Below are 13,756 nucleotides of genomic sequence, written 5' to 3' on the forward strand. Positions count from 1 at the left end.
GAACAGACACGGAAAGTTTTCTCTCCTGCCATTCATCTTTTAAACCCCTTACCAAGTTAATCTTTTTAGTTACCGGGTTCATGGATTGTTGGAACACTCTCGGCATCTGGTGGTGATCTGCACAGAGCTCTGCAGAGTGCCGATGGTGTCTAAATCATTAAGAAAGCACAGTGTCCATTCCAAACCCATTGAGGACAAGATGGCGGCTCCATCAAGTCCTACAGAGCCTTGTGTGAGAGCCGCATGGATCGCGGAGGTGACAGCAGAAGTTACTGCAGCAACAGAGCCATTGTTAGATCGCCAGCTGGCACCTATAGATGCCAAATTGGAAAAGGTACAGGAACCGCTAGAAAAATTGAATGAGTTCTCCCAATTTCAGGAATGCACCAGCGATTTGGAGGACCAAGTGAAGGTCCTGGAGGACTCACAGGCCCAGCTACAGAAGACTCTTGTTTCCTAGGAAGCAAAGCTAGATGATCTGGAGAATAGATCACGGAAGAACAACCTGAGACTGGTGGGCATCCCAGAATCTATTACTGATCAGGAGTTGATTTGCTTCTTGGAGACCCTGTTCCCACGGGAATTACACCTACCAGAACATTTGGGCCCTTTAAAGACAGAGCGGGCTCATCGTCATGGAACTGTCAGATGTCAGCTGCCCGGCCCAGGGTGTAATTATGAGATCGCTCAATTATGCCCATAAATAGGCTCTCATGCAAGCAATTAGGGTTGGAAAATCCCTATCTTACAAAAACAAGTTGATTTTATGCTTTCAAGACTACTATACTCTTGTGGCATCCCAATGCTATACCTTTGAGCAAACATCTGGTGGAGCACAAGGTGCATTTTGCCTTACGTTACCCAACACGATTGAAAGTCATCTCCCATAGACAAACGTATCTTTTGATTATGTTGGAATCAGTACAGATCTTTGTGGATAAGTTCCGGGACGCCGGCACTTCTACAACGGCCGACTCTTAAATGGGACAGGCAGGAGATCCACTTTGGATCGCAGTGTGAGTCGGCTGTGTATTTGGAACAGAGGTGATCTGGGAAATTACAGACCGGTGAGCCTGACGTCAGTGCCAGGAAAAATTGTAGAGACTATTATAAATAACAAAATTACAGAGAATATTCAAAAGCATGGATTAATGAGACAAAGCCAACATGGGTTTAGTGAAGGGAAATCTTGCCTCAATCTACTACATTTCTTTCAAGACGTGAACGAACGTGTGGATAAAGGTGAGCCAGTTGATATTGTGTATCTGGATTTTCAAAAGGCATTTGACAAACTACCTCATGAAAGACTCCAGAGGAAATTGGAAAGTCATGAGATAGGAGGTAGTGTTCTATTGTGGATTAAAAATTGGTTAAAGGATAGAAAACAGAGAGTAGAGTTAAATGGTCAATATTCTCAATGGAGAAGGGTAGACAGTGGGGTTCCACAGGGGTCTGTGTTGGGACTGCTGCTTTTTAACACATTTATAAATGATCTAGATATGGGAATAATTAGTAAGGTAATTAAATTTGCTGATGACACAAAGTTATTTGAAGTTGTTAAATCACAAGAGGATTGTGAAAAATTGCAAGACGACTTTACGAGACTAGGAGACTGGGCATCCAAATGGCAGATGTTTAATGTGAGCAAGTACAAAATGTGATGCATCTGGAAAAGAGGAACCCGAACTATAGCTATGTGATGCAAGGTTCCACATTCGGAGTCACCGACCAGGAAAAGGATCTAGGAGTCATCGTTGACGATACTTTGAAAACCTCTGTTCAGTGTGCTGCGGCAGCAAAGAAAGCAAATAGAACATTAGGTATTATTAGGAAAGGAATGGTAAATAAAAACGAGGATGTTATAATGTCTTTGTATCGCTCCATGTGTGCAATTCTGGCGACCACATCTCAAAAAAAAGATATAGTGGAATTAGAAAAGGTACAGATAAGAGCAATGAAAACGATAAAGGGGATGGGACAACTTCTCTGTGAGGAAGGGCTGAAACAGCTTGAGCTCTTCAGCTTGGAGAAAAGATGGCTGAGGGGAGATATGATAGAGGTATATAAAATACTGAGTGGAGTTGAATGGGTAGATGTGACTCACTTGTTTACTTTTTCCAAAAATACTAGGACTAGAGGGCACGCAATAAAACTATAAAGTAGTGCATTTAAAACGAATTGGAGAAAATATTTCTTCACTAAACGTGTAATTAAACTCTGGAATTCATTGCAAGAGAATGTGGTAAAAGCAGTTAGCTTAGCTGGGTTTAAAAAAGGTTTGGATAGCTTCCTAAAAGAAAAGTATATAAGCCATTATTAAAATGGACTTGGGAAAATCCACTGCTTATTTCTGGGACAAGCAGAAAATGTACTGTACTGTTTTGGGATCTTACCAGGTACTTGTGACCTGGATTTGCCACTGTTGGAAACAGGATCTTGATGGACCTTCGGTCTGTCCCAGTATGGCAACGCTTATGTACTTATGAAGCCTAAAACTACTTTTCGGCAGCTCTTGAGGCCTTGATGTTTAGGTGGGTTGGGTTTACCTAATCTTAAACACTCTCTTTACTACGCCATCTGAGTGACTGGATATTGGATCGGTCTGATTATACACCATTAACAGAGTAATTTTTTTCACCTGTGGCATCTTATTTATTTCATGCAACTACTTCTCTTCTCCTACCACGTATTACAACTAGTATCCTTCTCTGTCCTTTCAGAGCCCTCTGGAGAGATCTTGCCCATCTCTGGGGTGTCTGATGATTTTTCAGATTTGCTTCCTATATGTGGCAATGCTGCCTTTAGTCCCAATATGAATAATCTGGTTTTACGTCAATGGCATATTTTGGGAATCCACTCCTTGTATCAGGTCTTGGGAGATAAAGGATGTCTAAAACCTTTAGATCAGTTGGGAGGGGGCACTTTGATGCGGGTGCTCCTAACAAATCTAAATCCCTCTTTTCTGCACCATGGTTTCAGGCACACACTGAGACTTCAGGGTTCTGCCTGCCTCTTGGGTCCTTGCGTGGAACAGGAAGCATTTCTGAGAATACTATTCTGGAGATTTTGGATTTCAATTTTCTACCTAAAAGCTTACATTTGATTTCTAGAACCTATGCCACCAGTGCCAACATGTAACCAAGACAACTAGTTCTTCCCCAGCACAGTCCAAAATCCTATCTAGGTGAAATATGAGGTCCAACACTTTCATACTACTCAGGCAAAGGGAATCTCATCCCCCCTAACGACTGAATCAACACCTAAAACGAACAGGAGGAAATATTTTCACTCAACGAATAAGTTATACTCTGAAACTCATCCGTTCCCTCAGTGTGAAAGGATTGTACATCACCTGGAGGGCAGATCCTGGCTACAGGATCACTTCCTCCCACACCAAAATGATGTTCTCTTCCAGGTGACCTTCCTTCTCCAAGGCAGCACAGAAGCTGCCAAACTGGAAATGGGACTTCTCTACAATGTCCCATAAAAAGCTCTTCTACATACCTCTGTCAACCTCAGCTTCTCTACTACTCTAGCATCCAGGGATCAGACTGATCCTCAGAATCAGAAGCTCTTTGCTCTGAATCCACACATAAAATCTTTCACTAACTGGGAGATAATCATACATATGGCACTCAGTACAATAAACTGGATAGCCTTCATCTTGCAGCTGGACTGGACTACTGTCTATATTTTAGTACTGATGAGTTCTTTATTCATTTGAAATTGCTTAGGTAGTAGGAATGCCTAAACTATTATAAACACCTATACAACTATTTCATATACTATTATTTTATGTTTGTGTCTCAATGAACTGCAAAATAATCTGTTAAGGGTTAATTACTTATTGATAAAAATACCATGTGGTGACAAATTTCCCTCTGGTCCTCTTAATTGGGATAACAGACTATACATTTTTAATTCAAAACAAACAGTGAAAAAAAAGTGAAAAAAAAGACAAATTCAATGCAATGACATTGGCAAGGGACCACTAACCAAGTAATAAACACACATATTAGCATGTCAACAACCAATTAGCAACTGATGTTCAAGAAATGAAAGAAAAATAAAATGAAAGAAAAGAGAAATAAGGTATGAAGCATTAAGACGCTACAAGGCTGGCCACATACTCAAACAGCTGTAGTTGATTAAAACCTGAGGGATGTGCCTGGGCGAGAGTGGGCAAAAGTACTAAATAAACCTAGGAGGAACAGGATGTTAGCCACTTTATTCTAATGAAATTAAAACATAGAATTTATCAATAAATCTACAATCTTTCTTCTATCCCAAGTCACCAAATTTCCCTGTAAAGCAATGGATCACTTACCAACAAAGGCTTCATTCTTAATATTCAATTTATCAGAACTTTTTTTTTTTTTTAATTCAAAGGTAGATAAAACCTAATTATAAGTGGCTTTTAATCAGGTCTGACTGTAATTCAGTGCAGCTATGCTACACAGTCTATATACACACACACATAAGAAATTAAACAAAAAAACTATTTCTTGTGGAGTAATGCAAAACTAGTGAAAATAGTTAAAGCAGATTTGGCTAAACAGGAAAAGGATGTTTTAGAGTTGAAATCACAGCAAACAACAATGCTTAAAGACTTGGTTAATTTAAGGAGAAAATCAGAAATGTTGGAAAATACTTCAAAATCTAATAATCTGCGTTTTATAAATTTTCCGCGATAACCACTTACCTCCCCTCGGGAGATGCTAAAAAAATTACCTCAGAGAAATTCTAGAGCTAGAAGATAAAGATATGCCACCCTTTTCATAGGTTTTTTATACACCTGTGAAGGGTTTGGATCCTTTACAAAGGAATAATATTCAGAATGCGCAACCATTGGATGTTTCTGCCCTTCTTGAAATGTCGGATTCAGAACAGATAACACCAACTACTATGTTGGCCACAGTAGCGTTACCTTCGGACAAGATCTGGATTTTAAAGAAGTTTTTTCAGAATAAAGAAAAAAACCTTTCGTGGTTTGCAAACTCGTGTTTTTCCAGATCTAGCGAGGGAAACGCAAAGGCGAGGACAAAAGTTTTTACAGATGAGACAGGAGACACTTCAACTTGGCGCAACTTTTTACCTTAAATATCCTTGCAAATGTTTAATCTCCTATCAAGCCATGAAATATGTTTATTTTGATCCTGACCAATTGTCATCTTTTTTAACATCTAAGAGAGCTCCTAGTTAAGTAAAGTTGAATAGAAACTCGTCTGTATCTCAAAATTTGATTTATAAAGTTTATTACCTGTTTTCTCCTATTTAGGAATCTTGGACTCCTGTTGTGGACTTTAAATGAAGCTATAATATTTAATTTGTGTTACGAATAATATCTTTAGATTTAATTGTAATAGTGGATTTTTCTTTACAAGTTTATACTTGTTTACTATGTATAAAAACGATAAAATATATAAAAAAAGAATAATGCAAAACTTGGCAAATAGATAATGGTCCATGGGTAAACCATAACTCATAATTCCATGTGGTCATTAAATTTATCTTCTTAAGTTTTGCAATACGAGATCAAACTTGCCATTCTCTCAGTGCAACTATTTTATTTAGGCTCTTTTGCCTCTGGCATCTGCCATTTGATAATACATGGGGCAATTCTGAGTTACAAGTATGTAGGTACCTGTCAGGCTTTGTTGCTAATTTTCAAAAAGAAACTAACTACATAGTTTCTCTCTGAAAATGACTACATATCCTATATAATAAAACGCACCTCCAACGTTCTGAAGCTGACTCAGTGGCTGAAGCATTCCTGCTCTCTGTAAGGCTCCAGCTACTAAACTGACATCACGTAGTTCCGGGTACGTCACCGGCAGCACTGACAAACCGAATGACAGCAACATGAGACCCCGCCCCTGCCACCCTCACCGCAACGCCATGCCCCCCAGGTCAAACGACAGCAGCACGAGGCCCCGCCCCTGCCACCCTCGCTGCAAAGTCACGCCCCCCCAGGTCGAACGACAGCAGCACGAGGCCCCACCCCTGCCGCAACACCACGCCCCCCAGGTCAAGCACCGTGCGCGGCTCCGGCCACAGGACGTAAGGGCCATCCACTGGGTCTCCCCTTTTCCGCTGCCTCTCACCACTATCCTCCGCCTCGAACAACCTCTGTCACCATCGCCGTCCTCCTCCTCCGCCGGGGCCCCGAGCCCACCTGTCCCAGGAATCAGACAACCACGAGACAGGGGCAGGGCCAAAATACATGAAGAGGTAGAGCCGGGGACAAGACGCATGAAGAGCGAGAGGCGTGGCCAAAACACAAAGAGGGAGGAAGGCGGAGCCATAAACACAGAAGGGCGGGACCAAGACACGATTGATATGAACTTAAAAAAAAAAACTCCCCCTCAACATCGCACTGGTAGCCCTGAACTCCCAGCTCTCCAAATCAGCTCCACTCACTTGCCTAAGCACCTATTTCAGGCCGCCAACCAGCATCAGACCTGCCAAAATTATTGCTTATTTTTACACTTCCTTACAATTTCATAGGTACCCCTCCTCCAGGTTGAGGCCAGTGTGCCATAAGTCAATAAAACATGCAAACATTCTCCCTGAGGAAGTGTTTTTCTTTAAACATGTTTGTTTGTTAATCAGTGTCTGTGAAGTTACGATGTGGCCAGTGGTTTGCAAGAAACCTAATCTGAAGACATTACAGAAGAGTTTGTTAATGTTACGATTGACACATATACCTCTGTAATTGTTTGGGTTAGTGGTATCCCCGTTTATAGATTAGTGTAATTAACCACTCTTACCCCATTTTAGGGAACTGACCAGAGAACACGGAGGGAGGGAGGGAGGGAGGGGGGCAACCCTGGAACTCGGAGGGAGGGGGGGCCCATGGCGCACACTCTCATTCTCTCACACACACACAACACACACACTCTCTCTCTCACAGACATACTCGCACCCAGTCTCACTCTCTCTCTCTAACACACACAGTCACACATTCACTCTCTCTCTCTCTCACACAGTCAGTGTCACACACACTCTCTCAAACATACACACTCCGAGGAAAACCTTGCTAGCACCCGTTTCATTTGTATCGGAAACGGGCCTGTTTTACTAGTACTTGAATATTTAAAAAAACAACACACAAATTTTTTGTTCAAAGAAGGTAAAAAAAAAAAATTGCCTCTTGATTTATATCATGGTATCCGGCATTTTCCCCCTTACCTTCCTACCACAGATGATGCTGTGGGAAGGAAAAGCAGAGTCCCTCACTCAACAGCAGCCCTGGATTACTGCGTCCAGGATAGTAACTCTCCCAGCTGAAGCTGACAGCATTGCAACCAGTATGGAGCCTTGAGTATCTGTGTGTGCTCAAGGACCGCTGGATCCCACTCCCCCCCAAAACAGGCAGTTAAGGGGCGGGAGTCGGCAGATATTGAGAATGTGCAGATGCTCAAGGCCTCTGTTCCAGCTGACCACGATGCAGTCAGTATCAACTGGGAGAGTTACCAACCTGCACTTGGTAATCTGGGTATGCTGTTGAGTGAGAGACTCCACAGCTTCAGCCACGGAAGGAAGGTAAAGGGAAAATTTCTGGATACCGGGGGGGAGAGGGAGAGGGAAAGGGAAAAATGTGAGACACCACAGTGGATTGGGGAAGAAAAAAAAACACTTGAATATGAACCCCAGTTTCTATATGAATTAACAGCTTGCCCCCCTTTTTGGGAGGGAAAAACTGATCTCAAAAAAACCCTCTCAGCTCCATGGAAAAAAAAACAAACATCGGGAAGGAAGGCACCAGTGCATGCGCAGTGGGAAGCTGCTACAATTTTCTACTTCACTTGCTAGTCAGTGTCTGCACTGGGCTCCGTTGGATGACGTCACCCAGATGTGAGAATAAGAAGGCCTGCTTGTCTTCTGAAAACATGTTACTGCATATGAAAGAGCCTTATTTACTGCAGTTCTCATTTTATACGATGAGATCTATTGGGTAATAATGTGCCTTAATGGCATTAGCAGTCGGCATGTTGGGATTCCTGCAGCTTGAATCCGAGCACCATAAAGCTCCCCACTAATCTACATCGGGGTCACCAATGTAAATGTTTAGGTCTTTTTACCACCTCTCCAAGTCTCCATATATCAGTTACCCACGATTTATAGAGATAAAAGACCAAGGCTACATGCTTATGAGAAAGTATTTTTATTCACTTACCAAGTATATAGATACAATTAATATTTTCTCATGGGAGGATAAAACTACTGCATAAATATGCTGGCTGTATCTATTGCTCCAACATACTGGACTGAAACAGCTATTTGTATACACTTGTGTTTAATAATGATTTACAAGCCTTCAGCCAGTTATCTTACTTGGGATCATCTGGTCTTCTTTCAAACCTATCTGGTTTCTCACCTGCTAAACCACATTCCCATATTTGTTTAAGCTTCCTCCTTTCCCAGGCCTGTTTGCCTGTAAGGATATCATATCAGATCATAAGTTCCTGGGCCTCACGATTTATGGCCTTTGCCCTTTGACTCTACTCCAGGATGCATAACTGTGTTTATTATCTACAGCATGCGCAGTGGGAAGCTGCTAGAATTTTCTACTTCACTTGCTAGTCAGTGTCTGCACCGGGCTCCTTCGGATGATGTCACCCAGATGTGAGAATAAGAAGGCCTGCTTGTCTTCTGAAAACATGTTACTGCATATGAAAGCGCCTTATTTACTGCAGGTCCCATTTTATATGATGAGATCTATTGGCTAATAATGTGCCTTAATTGCATTAGCAACACAACATGCTTTAGTAAATCTAGCCCTCAGTGACTTCCTGGTACTATGGATAATTTTTGAAATGTATACTCACATTAATTTCAGCAAGAGATGCCATGGCCCAAGCTACTGTAGACCGTAGTCCTGGACGTTGGATATATTCTCTGCTTGCCAGTGGATGTCTGCAAAACATTAAATTGTCCTATAATAAATTGAGGGAAGTTTAAATAATTCAAAAATAAATAATACCTAACCACTAATTAACAAGTCAATACCTTATTGGATCATAACTAACAATTTCATCTGGTAGGCTTGTGCCAAATAATTGTGACAGAGAATCATCTGTCTACATAGTAACATAGTAAATGATGGCAGATAAAGACCAATACTGTCCATCCAGTCTGCCCAACAAGATAAACTCATTTCACTTGATATGCGAGATATATACAGTGGTGGAAATAAGTATTTGATCCCTTGCTGATTTTGTAAGTTTGCCCACTGACAAAGACATGAGCAGCCCATAATTGAAGGGTAGGTTATTGGTAACAGTGAGAGATAGCACATCACAAATTAAATCCGGAAAATCACATTGTGGAAAGTATATGAATTTATTTGCATTCTGCAGAGGGAAATAAGTATTTGATCCCCCACCAACCAGTAAGAGATCTGGCCCCTACAGACCAGGTAGATGCTCCAAATCAACTCGTTACCTGCATGACAGACAGCTGTCGGCAATGGTCACCTGTATGAAAGACACCTGTCCACAGACTCAGTGAATCAGTCAGACTCTAACCTCTACAAAATGGCCAAGAGCAAGGAGCTGTCTAAGGATGTCAGGGACAAGATCATACACCTGCACAAGGCTGGAATGGGCTACAAAACCATCAGTAAGACGCTGGGTGAGAAGGAGACAACTGTTGGTGCCATAGTAAGAAAATGGAAGAAGTACAAAATGACTGTCAATCGACAAAGATCTGGGGCTCCACGCAAAATCTCACCTCGTGGGGTATCCTTGATCATGAGGAAGGTTAGAAATCAGCCTACAACTACAAGGGGGGAACTTGTCAATGATCTCAAGGCAGCTGGGACCACTGTCACCACGAAAACCATTGGTAACACATTACGACATAACGGATTGCAATCCTGCAGTGCCCGCAAGGTCCCCCTGCTCCGGAAGGCACATGTGACGGCCCGTCTGAAGTTTGCCAGTGAACACCTGGATGATGCCGAGAGTGATTGGGAGAAGGTGCTGTGGTCAGATGAGACAAAAATTGAGCTCTTTGGCATGAACTCAACTCGCCGTGTTTGGAGGAAGAGAAATGCTGCCTATGACCCAAAGAACACCGTCCCCACTGTCAAGCATGGAGGTGGAAATGTTATGTTTTGGGGGTGTTTCTCTGCTAAGGGCACAGGACTACTTCACCGCATCAATGGGAGAATGGATGGGGCCATGTACCGTACAATTCTGAGTGACAACCTCCTTCCCTCCGCCAGGGCCTTAAAAATGGGTCGTGGCTGGGTCTTCCAGCACGACAATGACCCAAAACATACAGCCAAGGCAACAAAGGAGTGGCTCAGGAAGAAGCACATTAGGGTCATGGAGTGGCCTAGCCAGTCACCAGACCTTAATCCCATTGAAAACTTATGGAGGGAGCTGAAGCTGCGAGTTGCCAAGCGACAGCCCAGAACTCTTAATGATTTAGAGATGATCTGCAAAGAGGAGTGGACCAAAATTCCTCCTGACATGTGTGCAAACCTCATCATCAACTACAGAAGACGTCTGACCGCTGTGCTTGCCAACAAGGGTTTTGCCACCAAGTATTAGGTCTTGTTTGCCAGAGGGATTAAATACTTATTTCCCTCTGCAGAATGCAAATAAATTCATATACTTTCCACAATGTGATTTTCCGGATTTAATTTGTGATGTGCTATCTCTCACTGTTACCAATAACCTACCCTTCAATTATGGGCTGCTCATGTCTTTGTCAGTGGGCAAACTTACAAAATCAGCAAGGGATCAAATACTTATTTCCACCACTGTATATATATATAAAGTATATACACATGTATATACACACACGAGTTTGATTTGTCCTTGCCATTATCAGGGCACAGACCACGTAATTCTCCCCAGCACTCTTCTTGTACAAAAAGTTCTGAAGCTAATGTCAAAGCCCCTTAAAATTTACATTCAAGCCCATCCCTATCTATTCAATCACAATCAGGGCGTAGACCATAGAAGTCTGCCCAAAACCGGTTTTGCTTCCCAACTACCAGCGTCACCAACCAATCTCGCTAAGATTCTGTAGATCCATTCCTTCTAAACAGGGTTCCTTTGTGTTTATCCCACACGTTTGAATTCCATTACCGTTTTCATCTCCACCACCTCTTGCGGAAGGGCATTCCACGTATCCACCACCCATCAACCTCAATTCATGTCCTCTAGTTCTACCACCTTCCCATCTCCAGAAAAGGTTCATTTGCGGATTAATACCTTTCAAATATTTGAATGTCTATATTATGTCACCCCTGTTTCTCCTTTCCTCCAAAGTATACACATGTTCAGGTCGGCAAGTCTCTCCTCATACAGTTTGCAACGTAAATCCTATACCATTTTCGTAGCTTTTCTTTGCACTGCTTCCAGTCTTTTTATAACTTTAGCTAGATACGGCCTCCAAAACTGAACACAATACTCCAAGTGGGGCCTCACCAACGACTTGTAGAGGGACATCAACATTGTGCATAAATACAAAGTATTTGTCCTATATACTTTTTTTCCTATTTTTGGACATTATGAGGGAACGTTTAGGAAACTTTTAGTATGTAATAATTACTTGAAATTTCATAGGCCCCATCCTACACAACTGAAGTAGAGATTACTTATTAGGCCTGTCTATTCAAACAAGATGGGTATGTTCTTCTTTGTAAAATGTCAAGCTGTGCTACTTACCCAAACGATTACTGGAGAACATATACTAATATGTTTTACATACACAGCATTAAGTACTATTATTACAGCTAAAAAGTGCCACGAAGATTGTTTTAGGAACGTTTACATGTGTTGCCTTGCTTGGCCTCCTCACCTATAGGATATTTGGTGAATACTTTAGAAGCTGAAGAAAGTCTTAATGGGAAGACTTTATACTAACAGTGCATGTTTTGCAGGTACAGCCTACATTTGGAATGAACTGAAATACGTCTATAAGCATCCATAAGAGCCAGCAAAAACAGCCTGATCCATTTGGTTAAGTAGGGGAAGATGGTGGGAAGGGTTTTTATTTTTATAATTTTTTATTTAAGTAATTAAAAAAAACAACAACAAATGGCAGAGTGGAAAAAACTAAACCAAGGGTCTGAGAAGGCTGCTGTTCACAGGAAGGCCTTTGTGTGCTCAGAACGTCACATTAAGTCTGTCCTTTAGGAGAGCTGTTCATCTCGGCACTGTCAGATGACATCACCAACTTGCGTACCTCACTGAGTCTTGCTTGTAGATGAAAAATCACTAGTATACTGTCAAGAAATGTGTTTATCTCTGGTATTCTATTCAAACAAATAAACTTTTACCTCAGAACAGGGAACCCGACCACACAGTAACTATCATTCAGATGTACAAAGATCTGAAATTACAAAATAAGATGTACTTTAGAAGGCAAAAAGACTTTAAGTAAGATACCTTAAGGGGTCCTTTTACTAAGGTGCGCTGAAAAATGGCTTGCAGTAGTGAAGGTGCGGATTTTGGGTGTGCACCAATCCATTTTTTAGCGAACCTGTAAAAAAGGGCTTTCTTTTTTGCTGAAAATGGACGTGTGGCAAAATGAAAATTGCCGCACATCCATTTTGGGTCTGAGACCTTACCGCCAGCCACTGACCTGGCGGTAAAGACTCACGCAGTAATCAGGTGGTAATGACCTATGTGCACCATTTGCCACTTGGCGCGCGTTCATTACGCGTGCCTGAAAAAAATGTTTTTTTTTTTTTCAGACGCACGTATCGGACGCACACCAAAAATGAAATTACTGCAAGAGCCATGTGATAGTTTGGAGGTAACTCCATTTTGGTGCATGTTGGGCATGCATAGATGCTTACATGGCTTAGTAAAAGGATCCCTAGGGGCCCTGTTTACTAGATGCACTAGCGTTTTTAGCGTGTGCATAAAATTAGCACACGCTAAACACTAAAGATACCCATATATTTCTATGGGTGTCTTTAGGGTTTAGCACACACTAAAAACACTAGTGCACCCTTAGCGCAGCTTAATAAACAGGGCCCTAAATGAAAATTTGGTATATCAAATATTTTACTAAACATAAACGTATGTGAAGGGTAATTTTATAAATTATTTTTGTGCATAAGTTCTTATAAAATCAGGTACATATAAAAGTACTCGGTGCAGGCCAACATATGCTTTTAAATAAAGTATGCTCAGGGGTAGACTTTGGGCAGGGAAAGTGGCATTATGATTTACATACGTATTGAACAAAACATGCATGTAAACATGTAAAATATGTGCTAAAATTTATATCTGCTCTCAAAGAAAAATAGGGAAAAATAGGCACCTTTCTGCCCTATTAACCTAATCTTTCTGTTATAAAATAATCTCTAAATGCCTGACTTTATTGTTGGTATTAATCAGGGTTGGTTTGTTTTTTTTTAAACTGGATCATTTACTAATATTTCAGTGAAGTTCCAATCATAGGAGCCAACTTTTCAAAATGATTGGGGGTGCTGAAATTTTTTTTTTTTTTTTTACAGGCAGTGCATGCGTCCCCTGCCTCAATACCTTAAAATTCTGTCTACTACAGTCTTCACCTGGGCAGTGGCAGCGCCACTCGTAGGCTGCCTGCAACCTGCACCAGGACTTCTTCCTTGAACAGTCCCACCCCTCAGTCCCCCTGTACTGTGCAAAAATATAAAGAGATGCAAATTTCAAAAACTGACATATTTCAATCACTATACTATAGGCTAACAAATACAACTAAAACAAAAAATGGAAAATATGATATCATTTTAGTGGGCTAA

The 13,756-nt window shown here is 41.4% G+C and overlaps 1 protein-coding gene across 1 annotated transcript in view; it reads right to left on the reverse strand.

The window, feature by feature from the left end:
- The window catches only part of THUMPD2 (THUMP domain containing 2), an 84,273-nt gene that overhangs the window by 30,231 nt on the left and 40,286 nt on the right, over positions 1-13,756 (reverse strand). Inside the window, exons 6-7 of the mRNA XM_030195908.1 lie at positions 12,302-12,354; positions 8,832-8,919 (exon numbers count right to left, since the gene is read on the reverse strand). Coding sequence (XP_030051768.1) covers positions 8,832-8,919; positions 12,302-12,354 — 141 coding nt within the window. The remainder of the gene's footprint in view (positions 1-8,831; positions 8,920-12,301; positions 12,355-13,756) is intronic.

Source organism: Microcaecilia unicolor, chromosome 3, assembly GCF_901765095.1.
Source record: "Microcaecilia unicolor chromosome 3, aMicUni1.1, whole genome shotgun sequence".
NCBI lineage: Eukaryota > Metazoa > Chordata > Amphibia > Gymnophiona > Siphonopidae > Microcaecilia > Microcaecilia unicolor.